General features: G+C 31.7%; 2 protein-coding genes across 12 annotated transcripts in view; one reads left to right on the forward strand and one right to left on the reverse strand.

The window, feature by feature from the left end:
• The window catches only part of LOC117237019 (regulator of G-protein signaling 9), a 41,377-nt gene extending 36,756 nt beyond the window's left edge, over nucleotides 1-4,621 (reverse strand). For 2 of the 9 annotated variants that reach the window (XM_033500582.1, XM_033500581.1), the window contains exons 1-2: nucleotides 4,303-4,618; nucleotides 3,554-3,861 (exon numbers count right to left, since the gene is read on the reverse strand). The gene's annotated coding sequence lies outside the window, so the exon portion shown is untranslated. Of the gene's footprint in view, nucleotides 1-3,553; nucleotides 3,926-4,302 lie in introns of those variants that run through there. The other 7 variants (XM_033500580.1, XM_033500579.1, XM_033500578.1 and 4 more) reach the window with 7 other exon arrangements.
• Nucleotides 4,622-4,817: 196 nt separating this feature from the next.
• The window catches only part of LOC117237018 (EH domain-binding protein 1), a 59,930-nt gene continuing 42,681 nt past the window's right edge, over nucleotides 4,818-22,066 (forward strand). The window contains exons 1-2 of one of the 3 annotated variants that reach the window (XM_033500572.1): nucleotides 4,818-5,956; nucleotides 19,451-19,701. In XM_033500572.1, coding sequence (XP_033356463.1) covers nucleotides 19,550-19,701 — 152 coding nt within the window. In that variant the 5' untranslated portion in view covers nucleotides 4,818-5,956; nucleotides 19,451-19,549. Of the gene's footprint in view, nucleotides 5,957-9,653; nucleotides 10,495-19,450; nucleotides 19,702-22,066 lie in introns of those variants that run through there. The other 2 variants (XM_033500571.1, XM_033500573.1) reach the window with 2 other exon arrangements.

Raw genomic sequence — 22,066 nt, forward strand, 5'->3', positions numbered from 1 at the left:
CATGATACCAAAAATACCTCTGTGTATGATTTGAAAATTAGAACCGACCACTCATATATATAGGAAGAAGTTGTTCAGAATGATGATCTTGACAACATATTCTAAGGGCTTCGAAATCGGTAAAAAGGTAAGGTCAGTAATTTGATTAAATTTTTTAATTCATTAAAAATATTGATAGGAAATAAACAATTCTTACTAATTAATTATTCCTCCGAACTTAATCATTTTTTGTTTCCATAGTGCATACGTTTTCTAAATACTGTACTTCTTGTATGTTTCATAACACATAGTAATAATAAAAAATAACTAGCAGAAAACTGTAGCTTTATGCGGTAAATAAGAGAAAGTGACTTGAGACAGGTTTAATAAAATCTCCAAAATTCGGTACATATTCTATAAAAAGAAACGTATTGCTAAAGGTCAGAAACATTATTTTATACGCGAACAATATACACGTATGTATCCACTTCGTAATCAATTCATTTAGGAATTACCATAGATTGAACATAATACATTATTTTTTTATTTTACTGCATACCCTTAATATACGAACGTCAACATTTACTTCTCTTTTAACTATACAAAAAATGCAGCTATTCAATTTACGAATAGTATTATAATTTTATTCTTAAGATTTATACCATTAAATACTTCGGCTTCTCGATGTGTACGACAAATTTTTAGTAGTGCTAAATATATACATATATGTAATAGGGAAGGTACCTCAACAGATTAACGTTTATTTCAACTCATCAATAACTTTCGCAATATCTTATTTTCTATTTTCCTTACGAAAATTTGTTATTTTTCTGTGCCCTATTTTTACACATATGTATACTATCGCGCATAAGTATTTGGACTCGCAAATGATTACAAATGTATAAAATATATTTTAAATGAAGCTCTTCGATCTAATTTTTGCCTCTGATACTATCTCAGGCAAGCATATATAATTAGTACATATTGATAAAAACACTGGTTGATATTAATTAATAGAAATAAATACAGCAATAATTATATGTAAATGAAAACTGCTTCTACAGAAACACCTTAGCTAAAAGTGACTTAAAGTGCATCTGTTCAATGCTTAGATCTTAGAACGATTGGGATATGTGTCTCCAACCACATTCTAAAAGTCTATATAGACTTTTCTAATGCTAGCGGTTTATTAGAAATAAATATAGAATTTAATTGACTCAGATACAAATGTATTTCTTGTTTTAGTTTCATTTTAGCACAATATTTGACCCCTATTATGGCAAGAAGCAAAGCATTAGTAGTAGAGATAAGAATATAAATATTTTGATTAGATTGTATCCAGTGTCCAAATACTTATACACGATAATGTAGGTATAAGAATTTCGTTGATTGTATCATCAAAGTATTTGCGATAGAAACGTAATGCGGTAATTAGAATTCATTTAATTGACAAATATGAGATTTTACTCCTTATTGTATCTTGATTTGTTATACGTTTAAATTAATCTACTTTTATTTGTATTAAAAATCTTGGAAACCAAAGTGGGATAGAAAGCAATATTGAACATCGAGAAGGAATTGGTTACCAGAAAGAACAATATGATGGAAAGAGAGAGCAAAGAAAAGATTTAAGTAGTAGTATAATAGGCGTTATGTTATATATAAACACTGAAATTTTAAAATAGTCTATAGACAGAATACATATGATATGAATGAAATCGTAGATGAAGAAGAATGAATGAGGAGGGCGTGAGTGCGTGAGATAACATAGGAAGTAAGAGATGTATGAAATAAAAGATGTAAAACCGGAAGTTCGTTCTAAACCGCTCTAAGCCAGAAATATGTATAATAAATAATAATAAAAAATAATAAATAAGTATTACACATCTTCTATTGTTAACGGTAGAAATAGTTTTGAAATATCTATGTTTAATACTTGTGTCTTTTTACGTTTAAGAAAACTTACAAAAAATAAATAAGTAACGTCTCTTACCTTCGGTGTCCTTATCATTCAAAATTATATGGAAGAAACAAAGCATAAGCATGTGAAATCGTTTACTACATTATCAATCTGGAGTGTAGAAAAATATTTTATTAAATTAACGGATTTCTATATCATTTTGCTCAACATAAAGAAATATTCATAAAAATATTAGCACTTTACAGTAATATGTAGCTACATAGTCTCTAATTCTTAACAGATATAGCTCTCATTATTTATTGACACATTGCAATCAAAATACAAAATGCATAATACTTTTTGTTCGAACTTATCGCTGAAGATTGATGTCGAAGAAAATATCTCATCTCCTTAATTACTAAAGAATACATGATTATTCTCAAACTTGAACTTTTGCAAGACATGCGTTTCGCACGCAATATACATGACACTACAAACGTAAATTTAAATATTATTCTAAACTTGTTTATTTTAAACCATGAGACAAAAGTAATACTGAACACATCTCAATAATATTTTTATCATATCGATATTGTTTGCATATTACGTATTATGTATAGATCATAAATAATAGACAGCAGTAATGAAGAGGGATACATAATCGCAGACAATCATATAGCTCGATAATACGGAAGTACATTCGCATCGTTTGACTTTCGTTGAATCGTTACTATAGCAATGACGATATCAAATACAGACCGGTAATAATAACAATGCTTGCAATCTTGAAATGTGTGCTAATAAGAAACCTTAAAAATAATTTATTCTCTATATTAATATTAGTACCATGAATTAACAAGCATAAATAGTTGGATTTCGAAATAGTCAAAAGTATTATTATGCATATTATGTGCCCAAAATGGATAAAATGCAAATGCGTGATATTGATGAAAATTTGGTGTCAATTTTTTATTAATAATGTTTTGCGATCAACATTAGGCTTTACAAATTTTTCCATATTCTACTCATTTTCGAAATGCGCGTCGAGAAACTGCGTCGTGACCCGGTTCACTTTCTTTAAGCTTTCGTTCATCGTCAGAATATGTGGTCGATATTTATTGCAGCTGCTTCGTACGATATTTTCCGACTCATTTTTTCACCTTTCCTCTTGAGAGGAAAGTTTTCCAGAGAAACAAAAGTCACGCGATATATCTACATAATTGCAACATATTAATCGTAATACTGCGCGTAAAAATCACTTTTCAGTAAATTTATAGTATATTCGATTTAATGATTTCACCGATTAATTGGTGCGGACAGCTGACAGTTGATCGCAAAACAAAACATAATAAAAAGAAAAAAGATATTGAAAGAGAACAAAGAGAATATCGAAGAAGTAACAAACATGGAAAGCACGTATATCGATGATACTAATTGATAAATACGATGAAAATTAATCGATGGAGACGCGTAATGATTGCGACATCCTTGTCACAGACATGTAATACGCGTGGAAACTTACGGAATTCTTATCGACAAGGACGAATGTAATATTGACAGTGTTGAAAGGGGAAGAAGGAAAAACAAAAGTTCTGACGAGTTTGGTTGAAGGTTGATCGTTAAGATTGATTTAAGTCAAAAATCTATTAACACAATGATAATTAAAGTACTCACTCGACGAGTCAGGGCAGTGTAGCTTCATATACGCGTCTCGTAGTGTATATCAGGCCATCGGAGCAGGGCCGAGTTCGCGGCCTTTCTTCCGCAGCTTCGAATCTAAAGCCACCGTCCGCACTGTGTCGAGGTACACCCGCGCGCGCACACCCGCGCTAGACCATTCTCAACACCAGCACTAGCACCACCAGCAGTACCAACGCTAGCACCAGTACCAACCACGACACTGATGCCGCTAACGCTTCTATGCCAAGCATATTTTCAACGGGACCGTCGACGACACCGACGCGACGCCGTGACGGCGGTCACTGTCGGCCAGACGAATATCAGGAGATATTCGCGGTTACAAAGTGGGGGGACAGATACAGAGGGAAATAGGCTATGTAGTAGGGAAAAAAGGAAGAAAAGGAAATGATTGTGGTAAAACTGGTCGGCGGTCGGAAAACGATTTGACAGCCTCTACACACCTTCGCTACGTTTCTTCCTGTTATATATCTGTGTATACGAGCGCGCGCGCGTTTGTGTGTGTGTGTGTGTGTATGTGTACCTACAAAGCTCTTACTCGTGGTAAACACACATACACACACGTATACACTGTACGTACGCACGCACGCAGCACGCACGCACGTTTCTCTACAGCTGCATACAAATCGCGCACGTTTCTCGAGATATAACACGTTATTGTACACATAAACGCACGCGCGCGCGCTCACACACACACTCATTCACTCACTCACTCACTCACTCACTCTGCTCACCACAGACTGATTTTCCAAAGGATTTGTCACGTCACGTTTCACTTCATATTATGATGTATCATTGTCAGCTAACGATACAGAACATCGCTTATTAATCACGCTGATTTATTAGCAACAATATCGTATTCAAATCTCGATGTCAATTTTGTAGAGGTCGAACCCCGCAAACATGTCGTCGTCGTCACTCTACAACTCCGCTCATCGTCAGTTTAGCTTCGGATATTCTCGTATTTATTCGTCGAGCGTTGTCGCGCACTTTCGGCCAAGGATCGGTTACTCAGCACCCTTTCAGAGCTTTCAGCTTCCGCAGCCTCCTCGTCTGCTAGATCCGTCACTCGTTCAGCGAACAAGTCCGCGCGCCCGAGTTATTCCGAACTTTGTCGATGATGAACGCATATACAGAGAATCCTAGTTTATATATGTATATACACATACTCATGCTATTATATAATATGTAAGTACGTTGAACAGTACAGAGGTCGCCTGTGTTCCAACTTCCAAGCAGTATCATTTATCCACTGATTGTTCCAACAAAAGTGTATTTCACGTTCCCTTGTAATATTATTCTTCTTATCAAGAACGATTGCCAAATGTTTTAACATAAAACTGTGTTATCCAAGTCAAGAATCAGATATTAAGCATGTCGTGTAAAATAAAAGACAGGGATTTAAATAATTTAAGTAAAATGACAAGTCGGAAAACGAAAGTTTTCCTTTGTCCATACGTTTCAATCATAATAATAATTATGTGTAAAAGTTAAGTTGTATCATATTATGTCAAAAAATAATAATAGTAGAATTTAATGTGCAATCATATTATTATCACGATACACGATCTGTTGTCATATTTAAGATAATTAGTATTTAAAAAATCAATTGCTGTATTAGTATATAAGATAACGAAGATGATTTTAAGAAACCTAAGACACTAAATAAAGAAAATAATAAAAACAGGTAATGTAAGTGCAGGAACAAAATATATGGAACATTTCGAAGTATTACGGAAGTCAAACGTATAGCAAACATTCTAATTAAAATCTATTCAATAACTGCAGTGGATGAAGCAAGCGTTTGAAAAGAAAATTTATAGCTACATGTCGGTGTTTATTGCAGTTAAACTGAAAACTACAGAGAACTGGAAAGAGATAATATACTCATAAAAAGTAGCACATTAATATAACAGAAAGTATCCTATTAGTAAATAACGGTTGCATTTGAAATGTAAAAATCACTAGTACTATATAATGCCATTTTTTATGATATTTTATGATTCATATGTATTGTTTATTGCAAATTATTTAATTAATTATATATCTGCCTAGCAAGTTTTTCAGGGATGAAATAATATTTTCATGTTTTATTGCTCTTGGGTCGGAGGGTGATAGGTCTGAATCCGCCATTGACTTTACTGCAAATATTTATTTGAAAAGAAGACAAAGAGAATTAAAGGTAAAGGAATAAATAACATACCAACATATACAATTTTGTTTTTTAAAGCAAAATTGAAGATAAGGTTAACAGTGAATAATTTGACCTCAACGCAACAATGGCGTCATGGAGGCTAGGAAACTATAACAAAACATTTTGCACATGTGCAGAAATATCCTGAAGCAGTGACGTACAGATTACTTGTAATTACTTTCTGTATAAGTACATAGTTGTATTGATGTCGATTCTCTTCTTCTTCCATGGTAGTCCCTATTTATGCAAATTAATATTTTCATGAAAATAAAAGTTTTATAAAAGACGACTATGTTTTTTATAGATTTATTTATTTATACATCTAATTCTCAATGTCTTTCAATCATCATCAAACAATCATCCCACATTTGATGTGACATTTTAGATTGCATAATATTTATTGAATGATCATATTCAAGTCATATTAGTGGTCAATATAATACATCACTGTAAATATTTCATTGAAAATAATTTATAACGCTATATAAACATTTCTATTGTTTGTATAGTAATTATTTCTAATTTTTATTTTTTGCATTTATTTATAAAAGCTCATGTTTAAATATTTATACTTGATACTGTAGTGAAAAAGAATAGTTTCGAAGTAGGTGAGCGATTCTAAATAACTTAAAAGAATAGTAAATAGCGAATAATGATAGCTTTATGTTTGAAACCTCTGCATTACGTTATATTACTCTCATATGCTACTGTTCGAGTTTGCAAGTACGTTCTGCAGACTTATTGATCAACGATCAGTATATATTATGTACCGAAGTTCTCCAACCACCATAAATGGTCTGTGTCTTGATGGTTTATCTTTCGTCTCTTAACCAGACGATATAATCGAATGCTTTCTAGCATTATATAATTTTAAGCTTAATTAATAAATGAATTTTTAAATATATTCTAAATTCGACTCAGTTTGTCGATTTATCAATGTTATTGATCAGTAACTATAAGTAATCGGTCTAAATATATTTAACGATGAAAAATTGTTGTATCTGCCTTGTTCGTCATAAGTACTTTAAACTTTATAATAGTTTATTGCTTAGTTGAAATAAAATATATTCATTATTCCTTTTACAATTATTATTATTGTGTATTATTATTTATTTGTATAAACATTGATATATAGTGCATCACATAATGTTTTCGTGATGCTTAACAACTAACGACATTGTCGTAACAATGAATATAGTCATTTTATTTGTATTGCACAAAACATACACATTTCACAATAAGGAAGCAGTAAAGCTGGTTGGTCGATGTATACATATTTAAGGTAACGCTTGGTCAAATAATAAATGCTGTAAGAGGAATAATGATAAAATGGAAAATAAATGCATTATATATTCTACTTTTAGTATAGAATCAATTTCTTTCTCAAAGCTTTTGTTTCAAGTTAAATGTTGCAATGTAACAAATTTAACAGGTTTCATAGTATAACAAATTTTCTAGTATAAAAACTAAGAAATTATGTATAAACAATCTGAGCTATTAATTTTATATCAATAACTCAATAAACATATTATTTTCTCTTTTTCTGTATAGTTTTTCTTAAGTGACATTAAATAATATTAATATTAGTTTTATTGGTTATTGAAATATTTTATATCAATTGTAATAATTTTCCTTGAAAAACTAAAAGATGTTATGAAACAAGCTCGTAAAACTTCACTCATAAATAGAAACTGTGCAGCTGAAAAATCCTACTCGACATCTTTTATGACTACCAGAATGCCTCCAATTTTGACCAATACATAACTATTTTTAAAATTGCAAACATGAATTACAAAACGAGCATAAAAGCCATATTAACAGTTTGACTCTGATCATTAGTATGCTATTCACTACTATGAATGTTTTTACGCAGAACGTATCTGCTTTAGGCTAGTCGTAATATCCAATGAAATAAAGTATTAAAAGTAGTTAAAGAACTTTCCTTTGGCCTCTAGCTTTTTTAAATGGCAATGGTTAGTTTTAAGTAGTCAATATTTCTGTTCGCAATTACAAGAATCTTGATTTGCACTTTGCTTTCTTCACTATTACAAACACAGTAATTAAGTTAATAAAACATTTTGAGTTGACCTTCCGATTATTCTAACATTCTGCTAACTTTGCAAAAACTGAATATTCTTCAGACAAATCAATACCTTTCATGATTATAAATTAAAGTAGGTTTATGTTATGCCAATCATTCCTGAGGATTAGAAGTGAATGCATGGTTTTAAATCTTATTAAGAATATTCAATTTTTTTGTTAATATATAAATATGTACACGTACAATAGACTCGTATCTTTTTCTATTTTTTAATTCAATTGCTAATTCTATTACTAAACATTTTAAAAATTACCTTTTATTTATTCTATCATTATTAAAATTCTTAATATATACTTCTATATATATATATAAAATTCTTAATATTCAAATCAAATATAGTATTACTAAAAACAGGACCAATGTACAGTCTTTCTCACAGAAATGGTTTCCCATCATTAAAAAGTCATGGTAAATAGACTTTCACTTCAGAAGCTATACTCCTCTACATTGACTTCAACTTTGTACTGTTGTCATCTCATATTTTCTTAGCATACTTATCTAAATTTTACGCCAGTGTTAGTACAAACATCTTTTACGGAGTAAAGATAATCATGTAAATTATATATATATATATATATAAACAGTCATTTATTTGTATAGGAAACTCTGCTGTGGTCATGGAAGATCCTAACGCCTCATTGTATATATATATATATAATTAAGAAAATGTTATACTTTTATATATGTGCTAAATTTTAAAGATTTGTCAAAAATAATTTAAAACTGCATATCAGAAATCAATAAAACATTAGCTTTATTTATTTCTTTTATGTTACATAATCCTGATGTATGAAAATGTCAATAGTTTTAAAGATATAAAATATATTAAAATTGTCTTGTCAACTTGATCCATTATGAAACATAAATATTCAGTATATGTATGTATATGTATAATATGTTTATAACATTCTTTCTCCGTGATCTTAGTGTAGTATAGTGATCTATATATTATGATTATTCTTCAAATTATTATCTCATTCGTTTCTAATGATATACACAGAGCAACAAATCTGTGTCTGTAGATATCTATAGTTCAAAATATAGAAATGACTTTGCTTTCCTTTTATCGAGGTCCATGCGCACATATCAGTAACAATACGTATCACCATAAACAGACACAATAAGTAAAAAATTCTCTTATATATTTGTAATATCCAACAACATTGCATTCAGGAGATAAATTTCAATACCTGTTACTGTAAAATTACTCATTAGGTAAGTAATGTTTGTACATTACATGTCGTGTAATGATATACACAGAAAAATGAACTAATTTATATGATAATAATTCATATATAATTGTTGTCGATTGGAAGGAGATTTCAAAATTATAACAGTTACAAAACTATCGTAAACATAATAAACGCGGACAAAAATGTAATACAGATATTACCGTACTAATATTATAAATTTTTCATATCTAATACAAGTTGTTCATCTGTCTATTAGAAAGATATTAAAATATTAATATGGTTGCTAGCATAATATAGAACCTATCTCATATCTATATTGCATATATGGTAAATATGCATTTAATAGTCCAAAAGTAATGATTAAAATTAATATTTAGTTTTAGAAAATAAAGTAAAATCTTACATACAGTATTTTTGGAAATAATTTCGTAAGTAGTATTATTTTCACCTATATTAGGTATTAGAAATTAATCAGCTTTTTATGTATAATTTCTTAACATTATTGTATTAAAAAGATTAAAAAGAATCCATATATATTGAGCTGGGAAAGTTTATCTTAGATAAGAAAAATATATATAGTTTCTTAGAAAAATTGCAACACGTTCAAATATACTTTACATTATATATAATATCATATTATATATTTATGAGAAAATATAAAGTAAAGCATGCTGGACATAATTCAAATGTCAGTAATCGCATGTACTTAACCTATATTAAAAGATAGGTTTAAAACTAACTGTAATATGTACATATGTTACGTAGCATTTATAAAAAAAAGAAAGAAACAAGCTTCTTGATTAAAGAATGAAAAAAAGATAATGAAAAATTAATTATTAAAAAGTTTAAGAAGAAGGGAAAGTAAAACAGGCGGAGTTTAGAATGTACGAGGAAGATAGCTAACAAAACAATAAGAAAAGAAAGAGAGAGCAAGGGGTGGTGGCGTGAAATTAAACGCATGCTACTACGGCTACTCGTTGCGTTTCAGTCACTGGATTGCAGGCACAGTGTGAATGCTGTTTCGGAGTGCCTTCGACCGGTCTTGACTAGTGTTAATCAATGCTTTCCATATGAAAGTGAAGATATATAAACAAAACTCCTAAAATATTGCTAGTTCGCTTTTGATTTGAAAAATTTATTTAGTTAAAATTTTCTTTATTTCTTTGGGATATATATTTATTGTACTTATACATTAAGGTTAGAAAAATTATTGGATAAGTTAATGTATCAGAGTGTACACAAAAAACAGTAAATACATAGAATAGGATCATTTATCGAAATGAAGTGAATTAAGACAAGTGAATTAAGAAAACATGATGTCATTTTTTGTTCGTTGAAGAATTCAGATTGCAGTTTTACAGTGCCGACATTGCCAACAGAAGGATTGAAGCTGGTGGCAAGCAGAAACAGGTCATGCGAATGACGTAAGGTAACGGATTTCCGTATGGATAAATAATTTGTAGAAAAGAACAAATGAGGCGACTGAAAAAAAGAAAAAGAAAGCTCTTAGCACGGGTAAAGTGAAGTTTACATATATACTGCTGCACACATGTTATCACTCATATTCTGAGATTTATTTTGTTTAACACTACAAAATGATAATACTTTAGTCTTTGTATTTATTTGAAAATTATTTCTTTTATTACATTTAATTCATGTACCTTTAAGTACAATTTACATGATTCCCAGTAAATGCACATACACACATATATATATATACATATATTTTACGCTTGATACTTTTTCATGTTTTTAGATACTCTTAAAATATTTACAAAGTCGTATAAGTATATACAACTATTACAGATTATATGAAATAATGTTCTAAAGATGCTAACCTTTTATTTAGCTTTATATGTAAATAAAGTATAGTATCCGGACTGTGAAATTTTAGTTCTGAATGTGTTTTTCGGACCTATTCTAGGTCGCTAAAGTCGAAAATGAGGGATATTTTTGACAGAACAGAACAGTTTTGAAAATTCGGCTTTATGCACATTTGGCCGACAAAGGTCTTAAATTTTAACTGTAGAAATCGGCGTAAGTCCGCGATCATATAGAGTGGTAAGCAGTAAGCAGCAAAACACGTGATGGCACAGTCAATGCCAATGTTCCAAATGTTCTTTCTGTATGATTTTTGTACGATCACTGTAAGCCGCCTCGCGGCGCGGCGGCTGGAAGATAAAATATAATCCAAACCTAATCCGATACTCACGATTCAATATATACCGAGTAAGCCATACAATAGTTTAAGAGTGCCAAGTTTTTGTACCATCAAAATTCAGAAGGATGCCATACATCAATGAGTTGATCGAAATCTTTTAGGCTTTATTTTCGTGAACAACAACCCCCTTTTTGGGCTTCGACGAAAGCTCCTAAACGGTGTCACTCTAGCCGAATATTTTGCAATCCAAATACTACACGAGAGTCTCAAATTTGTCTGATTTAGTAACTTATAAATTAAAATATGATCCTTTTCTTATGTATTATGTGCAAACATTATAACCGTTATGAGACAAATTTTAAAAGTTATAGTATAAAAGTTAATATCTTTAATTAATAAGTTTTGGTTACGAATAACCGTTATGAATGATTTTTTTGATTGCCGATAATTATTATCAATGATGGGAATTTTATTTTGATCACCGATAAATATTTTCGATGGCAAAAAATTTGTTTGTTTATATTCAGTTATTGTAAATTGTTATTAACATTACTGACAGTTATTCATAGATATTCATAGATAGTTAGTTATTCATTGACAACATAAAAACATTAATCATAAAACATATTTTTTTAAGCAAAAAGGAATGGTATGAAAATATATGACACGAAGAACAAAATAAAAGATGTTGATGTATAGGTAAAAAAGGTACACTTGTAAAAAAAAGTTTGTGCAAAAACGACCTTGACCTTGAAATTCAAGGTCAAATTTTTTGTTTATTGTAACGTATTCTGTTCATCACGAGGAACAAAAGTCTCAACAGAACCATGGTGTCGCAAATGATCCTTTCTCTTGGGAAAATTGTTAGTTTTAATAATCCTTAAATTGGCTTTATTGCAATGTGTTTACGTTTTGCAGTTAGATGCAAGAAAAATGGCAGCTATTGATACAGGTTGATACTCCAAATCTATCGTTGTATATTGCATATCTTCCTTCCTTTGTCCTTTTCTTTTTACTTTGCTTTTTCCTTTCTTTTTTTCTGGCTGTTCAAACAATCCCGAACTCGCGCATTTTATGTCGGTCAAATTTCTCCTCAAAATTACACTTAATTTTTCACTTCTGATAATAAAAATCATGTTCAATTCGATGTTTTATTTGTGCAACGGATGTTGAACTATAAGCAACGTAGGCACACAATTCCTGCCCATTCTTGATTAAATCTCCAAAATTATTGCGTATGGTTTTTCGCAAGCCCAAATCCTGACATTTGTTGATTGCGAATGCTACTGCATTCACAAGCACGGTCCAAAAAGCATAGTAGCAACTTACGTAGCGTCCAATGGTCAAAGTTTCGTCGAGTGACATAGCTATTTGCTTTTATAAAATTGCGATTTTTCTCGTATTCGTATGATTGACCAACGATTTATTTTATGTAAGCTGATTAGTAAATATGCATAAGCAAGAGTGATAATTAACCTGTTCTTGTTTATGAATGCATTCTTGATCACCAAATTGTTAACTTAATTGCTGAAAATCTTATCGTCGCGGAACATTTTCTACCTGTAAAGGTCTTCCATCGTTCCTGTATTCCGATATATCACGCTATTCTCTTATTAGACGTAAATATAAATGCGAATACAAATGTAAGCTTGTAATGATTAAAACTTTAACATTTTCTTTCCGGAAGATGGGGCCATTTGCAACCTACGGTTTCTTTGATACTTTTCTTCTCCGCGATGAGTAGAATATGTTACAATAACAAAAAGTTGACCTTAAATTTCAAGGTCACAAGCTTTTTTTTTTACAAATCTTCATCTATCTGAAAGTGTAGAATCAAGCTACGATCCTCTTTACACTTACAATCTTTACACTCTGTACAATATTAATACAAATGTTAATAAAAATACCGTGCTACAATATCTTTTATCCTATTTTTTTTTACATTGTATATTTTCATACCGTTTTCTTATTCGATAAAATATGTAGGTCTTATAATTAAGTTTTTTTTATGCGTTGTTAATGAATAATAATTATCAGTAATGTTAATAACAAGTATGTAACGGAAAGAAATCTTGTCGCTGATATTGGTTTGCATTAATCAAAGAAATTTTTCGCCATTTAAATGATTTCTTTGAGATTTATTAATAATTGGATTCTACTTAAATAAAAATTAATTTTTATTCAATGATCTTATCCAAAAAATGTTTAAAACAATTATTACATTGTGTCTCTGATTATGCATAATATATAATTATAAATAATATTATTAATTAATAGTTAGTATTATTGTTGTTGTTAATGAGGTATTCGCTTCTAAACAGCAACAAAAATATATAATTCTTTTGTAACTTTAAATAGATTATCTGTTGATTATCATATTATTATTAAGTTAAGTTACTATGCAAAAATATTTGTCAAGCCTTCTTAGTATACTCTCGGGCTATCAATATATATTGTTAATAATTCAAGGTTCGTAACTAAAATAATCAACAAAGACTAATGTACGATCGTGATGCTGATAGCTGAAAGCTATTCAAAGCCGAAATATAGAAATTAAATAAATAATAAAAAAATAACTAAAAGGATCAAATAACTAAAATCAATGCAATATTGTCAATATTTATTGACAAATTGCATATTCGTTGACGTCCTTGAAATATTGATAATATTATTAATTACCTGAGGACACCTTTAGTAGGAGCTTTCTTTGTGTCCGTCTTTGTTCATGTGTCTGTGTGCTAATAAGCCTTAATAAATTCATCTGATTAATTGATTTTATTCAGTCAAATTTATTTCTTATGTATATTTTCTGTAAAAGAGCATAGAATGTTTATATATTTTGTATATCTTTGTGGATAATATTTGTTCTACGAATTTTAAATTGTACTCTGATTTCCTTGTATACAGTAGGTATACGCTCAGAATGTAATTGTATCAGGTATTTTTATCATGCTATATTAAATGTTCTACAAACTTGTTATGTTAATTTTGTTGTATTGAATTTTATATTCCTATGATAGATGATATTCCGAAATTAGAAATTATAAATGTACGTAATAAATTATATTATCGATCGCAACTATCTAAAACATAAATTATAGAATACAATCGATTAAAATTTTCTTTTTCATAATGAAAGCTTTACTATATCGTAGTACATTTATTTTTGTATTAATGATATATAAATTTATTTTAAATGTTATATTACATTTTGTCATATTCATCATATCAGATAATGTTTAAAAAGTATAAATATTATTGTTGTTATAAATTTTTAAATAAGTACGACTAGCTGAAACTGTGTCGTTGGTACTTTATAGCTTAGTAGTATGTTTATACAAGAAGGATAACAATCTATGCTTTTCTATTTTATATTTTGAATCGATAGTTAGTAATGTTAAGTATAGTTCGATAATATTCGTTACTGTGAATTAAGTAAGTATGTCATGAAGCATGCTTATAAATTTTACAGCGCAATAGTGAAAGGGAACATAATGGAAACTCGGACTTGACCTAAACGCAGCGAAGGGGGGGGGGGTATATCCGTTTAGGTGACTAGTAATGTTTGGCTAAAATTGAAGCGTTTATGTATACATACTCAAAATGGGTATAACTAACACCTAAGAATGTTATATTTGCCTGTTCAACGCTAATATTCGATAATATGATATAATACAATATAAACGAGGGTAATAGTGAAATTGAATTTGATTAACTCGAGCGACTGTAATAGCCTGAGAACGACAGAAACTTTAGACCAACTTGTTAACATTTATTTTAACATTACTCTACTATTTCTGTACCACATATATGGAAAATAGAAGTCTGTCTGGATACGCGCCGGACAAAATTCGACAGGTGTCTCTTAATTATGCAAAAAAAGTAGTATCGTTAACTTAAATCATTAACGCTGTTATTTTTTGTGAATTGTGGACATCGCGAAATGTCTAAAGAAGCTGGTCTGCCATCTTACCGGTGGAACAAAACGCCTCTGTCACTTGAACAAGTATGACAAAAAAGGGAAGTATTGTGTGACTTAAATCATTAACTTTTTTATGTTAATAGTTTATAGTATAGTATAGGTTTATAGTATAGGTAGATGTAAGAAAGCATAGTCTGTCAGTCTTCGAATGGAATAGGACAGATGTTGTCTGCCAGAAGTAGAGTGATCTATCCGAACAGACGAATGCATGGGCGCGCGGCGAACTCCAGCTCTACTCTACTAGGCTGGTGCATGATCGCAAAAGATGGTCATTTTTGGAATGTTAGTAAATACTAAGGGAGTAATAAACATCATGCTCTTTAGAATTCAGTCTTTTACGCATTCGATATCCAAATCCTCCTTATCCATGAATATTGTGGCAAAATAATACAGAAATATTCAGTAGATATCAAAGATACATGCATAGACACGACCGTACATACAAAATGCGTTTTTCCAACACCTTATGAAGTAAATTTCATGTACAAGTAAATATACATGACAAAAAATTAGATTATTTGGCTAAGAGGAAGAAAGAATTTGTTGCGCTCTTGGCGTTCGTGGCTCGCGGGGCGTCCCTTCAGATCTCGGATGGCAGCATTTATCCAGTTAGAACACTGGCAAACTACGTTTTTCTTACATTTTATACTGTAACCTATTGATACATCTGAAGTCAAATTACATATGTACTTTGTTTTCTTGACATGCTGGTTCAAGTGGCAAGCGTATTTTGTTTTGCAGCCAAGAGGGCAGACCGGCTCTTTTTGAACAATTTATGATATCTATAATTCATAAAAGAATTTCAGGTTTGTATAATTTCGGCCAAAGATATTATTCTGAAGCGCCTTTCCCGAGCCTTGTCCCACCACTCGCCACGACAGACTCGCCAATGAGGAGAATCTACTACGAAAAACAGCTTTACAAAATTAATGAAACGAGTCCAACCTTTTTCGAAATGTCTTAAGTATAAAAATACTAATAGCAACACCTTACAAAAATTAATACTTTGAAAAATATAACAAACAAAAAACATACTTGCGTACAGGGTGCATAAAAAGTAAGTATAAAGCCACCGTAGCGTGATTCTACACCTCTGGATCAGTGTAGAAATTTGTAGAAAAAAGTTCGTGGAACATCTATCTCGAGCATAATTTTCGAGATCAAATTTTATTTTATTGCATCGTACTCTAAATTTACTTTTTGGGGCTCGATAATTTTCGAGATGAATTTTTTGGAACCGTTATTTTTTTGGAACCATGTTGGAGAAACGTAGAACAACTTGGAACTAAAGAAAAAAAAAATGCGGGATTTAGAAAGTGAGAGATTAAGTTCATACAAGCGAGTTTCGGTTTGTTGTTAACCCCTTGCCATACCATTTAACTCGGAGGAATCAGGGCTCAAACGTTGTACCCGAATGGTCAGGAAAAGAGCCGAAGCGACGGAGACAGAATGTCGGAACTTGAAACATGAGATCGTGCGACTGATTGCGCAGATAGCCGCGCCCGTGTTTAGAAAAAAGACATCATTCGATACAATCATACTTGGCTCGAGATTGAGACTACAAGCGAGACTCGTGATATTCACGTTTGACATGAAATTAAACCGCGAGTCTAACTCGTGATATCGAGGTTTGGCTCAAAATTCTCATCACGACTCAGACTCGTAAAAGTATGGCAAGGGGTTAAGTAAGTAAGAAATACTCAGAGCAAACCTTGTTATTCGAATGCTGAGAAGTTCCGTGTAAAACTCAATCCTTTGTCGAAAAAAATATCTGCATCCGCAAAAATATTGCATCCGCGTTAGCGTATTACTATTTATATTAGTGTTTTTAAACAGCTGCCGACCGTTATTACTAATTATGCGCTTAGAGTAGTGCTGGCCAGAATGACAGCGTAGATTGTAACGTGTAGAGATATGTCTGCTGTATTGCCCTCTAAGGAACTATGGAGGGGAAAAATTCGTTATTTCAACGACAGGCCATTGTTTTAGCATTAATGTGTCGGGCAGAGATGCCGTGGTTTCCTGGAACACAAGCACACGGCTGGACGAACTCGACCGCGTACAGGAAGCGAGGTGCGTGGAAGCACTCACAGCAGTCCCTGCCACCCGAAACTAAACTATGCGCTGGCCTAGATCGAGCGTTGATTTGCTACTGACGATGATCGCCGATTATCACTAGCTATAAATGCCCGAGGACCGGTCTGAAACAAAGGATCGTTATCAGTCGCAAGAAAAGAGTTAGAGTCCGAGAAAATTCACTGTTGCTGTTTGAGATCGTTCTGCGATCAGAATACCATCGATACTGCCGCTGGCTAAAATCGTTCATTCGTCAGCATTCATTCGCAACTGGGTTTTATTCGAAATATAAGTCAAATCAATCATCTGTACGTATTCATCTTTTTGTAACATCAAGTTTCATTTAATGCCATGGGTTGTAAATTTAGCAAAATGTTCTTGTTGAATAACAAGGTTACTATTCAAATTTGATAAAATCCTCGCACAGATCTCCGGACCCTTTTCGGGACAGAAGACTCCAATCTACTATATAGTCCACTACGTAAACTAAATATCTTGCGAAGATAAAGATTTCGCGGAAGAACTTCTTTGTTGCCTTGATTTATCTGGACGAAGTACCAGCTCGAAAATATTTTGTGCTCTGAATGAATATTTTTAAGCATAGGGTTAACAGTTTGTAACAAATGTGTGGGAGTATGAAACGTTGTCCACCCATTATATAGTTCACCGACACTATTTAATTACAAAAAGCTTTCTTCCGAACTGGACACTTTGACGAATGGCGCGGTGAAAATAATAAATAAAATTTGTAGTCGAGACTTGAACTCAAAGCTGTTTACGACGCTGTGTCACAGTATGGACTCGCAGCATCAGCATATTCTTCTCTATGCGGAAGCGAGGTGGCTATCGAAACGAAAGGTTCTTTCGTGTTCTTTCGAACTGAGAGAAGAAGTAAAACAGTTTCGGAGAGAACGAAATTCCGCATTAATAAAAGCTTGCATATTGCATTTCAGCGAACTTGATATTTTTCTTCAAGCATTTTGTACAAATATTTTTACACTGAGAAATAACAGAAATGAGTCGTGTACAAGAAGAAGATATAGGAGTGTTTTCACCGTTGCAAGATCTTTCGACAGCTGTTAGACATCAGCCGGAAATTCATATTTGATATAATAATAAGCGAGCATTTAAGACCGTTCAAAATTTTGACTATTATTAATTATCATGAAAATGAGGATACTCATAAAGGAAGTAATGGATTAGCAACCCTTTCATGGGATATATTTATGAGAAAATTTTCTCGGCTTATAAAAACGAAAGTAAGAGATAGAATGGATGTCAATGCAGTATTTTGTTTTTCGGAACAGCACTCGAGTTGCGGTTATCAAATATTCTTGCAAAGAAGTAACAGAAACTTTCGCAATAGTTCCGCTTTAATCAAATATTATTTTCTAAAAATTTCAATCCTGTTATATTCAATTTTAATTTTTAATTCTTTTATTAGTAGCTTTTTCACTGATCGGTTTCTAATTATTTTAGGAAATTTTCATTAAATATAATGCTTTGTAATACTTATTTAAATATAATGCTCAAGAACAAATAAACAAAGCACTATTATAAAATTACTGTTATATACATTATATATTATAATAAGAAGTTAAAAAATTTTAAATAAAGAATTTAAGATAGAAGTTATTACATATGTTGTGCTATAAATAACGTTTTTACTTCTGCTCTGTAATAATTACCCCTGAAATAATTCTCCTATTTTCGCTGGTTCGTATATATGAAAAGGTTGAAAAGCACCGATTTATATCACGTTGGTAGTTATGTATCTTTCCTAGACATACATATAAAAAGCGAATTTTTTTTTGTGATCACTCATCATTTGTACGAATTTTCCTGATAATTATTCGCCATGTATTTATTTTCAACTCATGGCTATTTTCCGTTATTGCTCGAAGTGCGTTTTTCGCAATTCGTGGGCATTTTTACGCGTTTATGACATTATTAAAACAAAATCTTAAACGCAATTATATTATTTTTTATTCTCATCTTATTTTATCTCGCAGGATCACCGATCGAATATTATTATTATATCTACTGTATGAAACATTTTCTTTCAGAAAACACCACAGTTCATATCTAAAAGTTTCGAATAAGAAACAAGATTGTGGTTTATCAACGCGAAAGTATTGTTATATTTTCGTTTATGATTCGTTACAGAGTTCTCGTGCAAGGGTTCAAGGACAGACTATTGCCATCTCGTCCATATAAGGATAAAAGAAGGTTTGAAAGATTATAAAGTATAATCAAAAGTTTAAGATGGGCGAAAAGCGAGGTACAAAGGCATTAGAATTTTGGTGTCGGCGAATAACCGAGGGTTATCCTGATGTAAACGTGCAGAATATGACAACTTCTTGGAGAGATGGCCTCGCTTTTTGTGCAATGATTCATCACTTCCGACCTGATCTCATGTAAGTAAAACCATAATTTATTAGCGTGAATGGTACATTCTAAGGGTTTATTAATCCTTTGCCAGTCCGATACATTTTTACGATATTATAATCATTTAGCCATTTGCGTTTGATAGCGTATAATTTCCATGATTTATTATTTTAATATTTATGATTTTAACCGATATAATAACATTGTTTAATACACTTTATAGTTTATAATTTTTCATAGTACGGTATCGTTTAAAACACAACATTCTGCGATATGTAGATCAGATTTACTTTTATACATTCACATCTCTTTTCATCTTTTTTTTTTATTAACGGACTATGGAATCCGTTTTCTCTTGGACCTAATATTAGGTCATCCCATAAGTTCGTGCCGTTTTTCGAGCGGTTATATATGTTAAGATCGTTTACATACCTTTCAGTTTCATGAAAAAATGTAATCCCCCTCTCGTTGTACAACTTCTTCCCATTTTTCTGGTAGGGCCATTATTCCGTCTCGATAAAAGTTCTCTTGTTTTTCTTTAAAATAATTTTCTAAGCTATTTTTGAGAATGTCAATATTTTCAAATTGTTTACCTACTAAAAAGTGTCGTAATGCTCTGAGCAGGTGGTAATTAGATGGGGCAATGTCTGGGGAATATGGGGATGTGGTAAAATTTCCCAATTAAATTCAGACAATTTTTTTCTAACGCTTTTCGCGATATGCGGTCTAGCGTTGTCGTGATGGAAGATAACGTTGTTCCTATTCACTAAACCTGATCGTTTTTCAGCTAGTGCTTCCCTTAATTTTTCTAACTGAGTGCAATATTTGTCTGAATTAATGGTATCACCACTAAATAAACGTTCAAAATAGAGTATTCCTTTATAATCCCACCATACACACAAAAGAACTTTACGTGGATGTAATCCTGGTTTTGCACAGCGTTGAGGTGGCTGATTTTGTTGCGACCAGCTACGTTTCCGTTCAGGGTTTTCGTAAAGTATCCACTTTTCATCACAAGTTACCAGGCGTTTAAGGAATGGTTCGTGTTTATTACGCGCAAGTAATGACATGCACGCTGTTGTTCGTTCAAGACGGTTCCGTTCCGTAAGTTCATGGGACACCCAAACGTTCAACTTTGACACCATCCCCATTTTTTTTAAACACTTATGAATCGTTGTCTTAGGTATTTTCAGAACATTTGACATCTCTTAAACTGTCAAACTTCGTGATTTTTCAACAAGATCCCGAATTTTATCTTCGTCTGTCTGAGGAGGACGCCCGGAGCGTCCCTCGTCTTCTAAACAGAAATTCCCAGCTCTAAAACGTTGGAACCACTTCCTACAAGTGCGAGATGAAAGCGCATTTTCTCCGCAAACAGCACATATGTTTTTCGTGGCAATTGTTACAGAACTTACTTTCCGAAATTCATATTTATGACATGAGATGTCGAAAATGGATACGCATTTCACTCATGATTTTTTACTGTTAGAAGTCACTGTGTTCACTATATTACGATCTTATACCCACGAAAATCTGCTCTAGCCTGTTCTCGATCAGCTAAGCTCAAGTGCATTGGTACCTTATCGCCGTATGTTTATAAACCGACACATGAAATATATACACAAAAGTCGGCACGAACTTATGGGATGACCTAATACATATACATGGATTTTTTCTTCCGTTTGTCTCGTTTCTCGTTTATATTATAGGTTTAACCTTTTTATGTAAGTATGGACAATGTTGTGAAATGTTATAATAAGTAATATGTTTATAACAATATTTTCAATACGACAAATTAATTGTAATTTCGATTTTTTCAAAATAAATAATTCTTGTTTTCTATTTCTTTTACATCTATTACATCTGATACATAGATATTATAGAAAAGTTAAAGCGATGTAATAGGCAACATAAAGATGTAAAAACTGTTGTGTTTAGTGACTGTTCGAGTTGGCGTAAGCCATCCTGAATATCACACGTGTTTCCCACGGTATATGAGCTTGAAACCAGAGTTCTGCATAATTAACAAGCCGCTCTCGAACTTCTACACAAATTTAACCATCTTTAAACTTTATCATATCGCTTCATAATTTCTGACTTTTCCTAAAATATGCATACAATATATTTTTCGGTATTTACTTTTAATTTGCTCTTTTATTTTCTGAGAAAAATTTGTACTCTACCTTGTCTACCGTGAGCGGTCATTTTGACCGCTCGACAAAATATTTTAGTTATTCTTAAAATAGATGCAATCAGTACAAAGAAAGGGCTATCTCAAGGTCAAGTGACAAACAAAATCAGTAATAACAAATAATAACAGCTGTTACATCCGTAATCTTGTCATAAAACATCCATCCTTCGATCAAGATAGCCACCAGCTGTCAAGACATATCA

Source organism: Bombus vosnesenskii, unplaced genomic scaffold (assembly GCF_011952255.1).
Source record: "Bombus vosnesenskii isolate JDL3184/JDL3185 unplaced genomic scaffold, Bvos_JDL3184-5_v1.1 scf7180000013353, whole genome shotgun sequence".
Taxonomy (NCBI): domain Eukaryota; kingdom Metazoa; phylum Arthropoda; class Insecta; order Hymenoptera; family Apidae; genus Bombus; species Bombus vosnesenskii.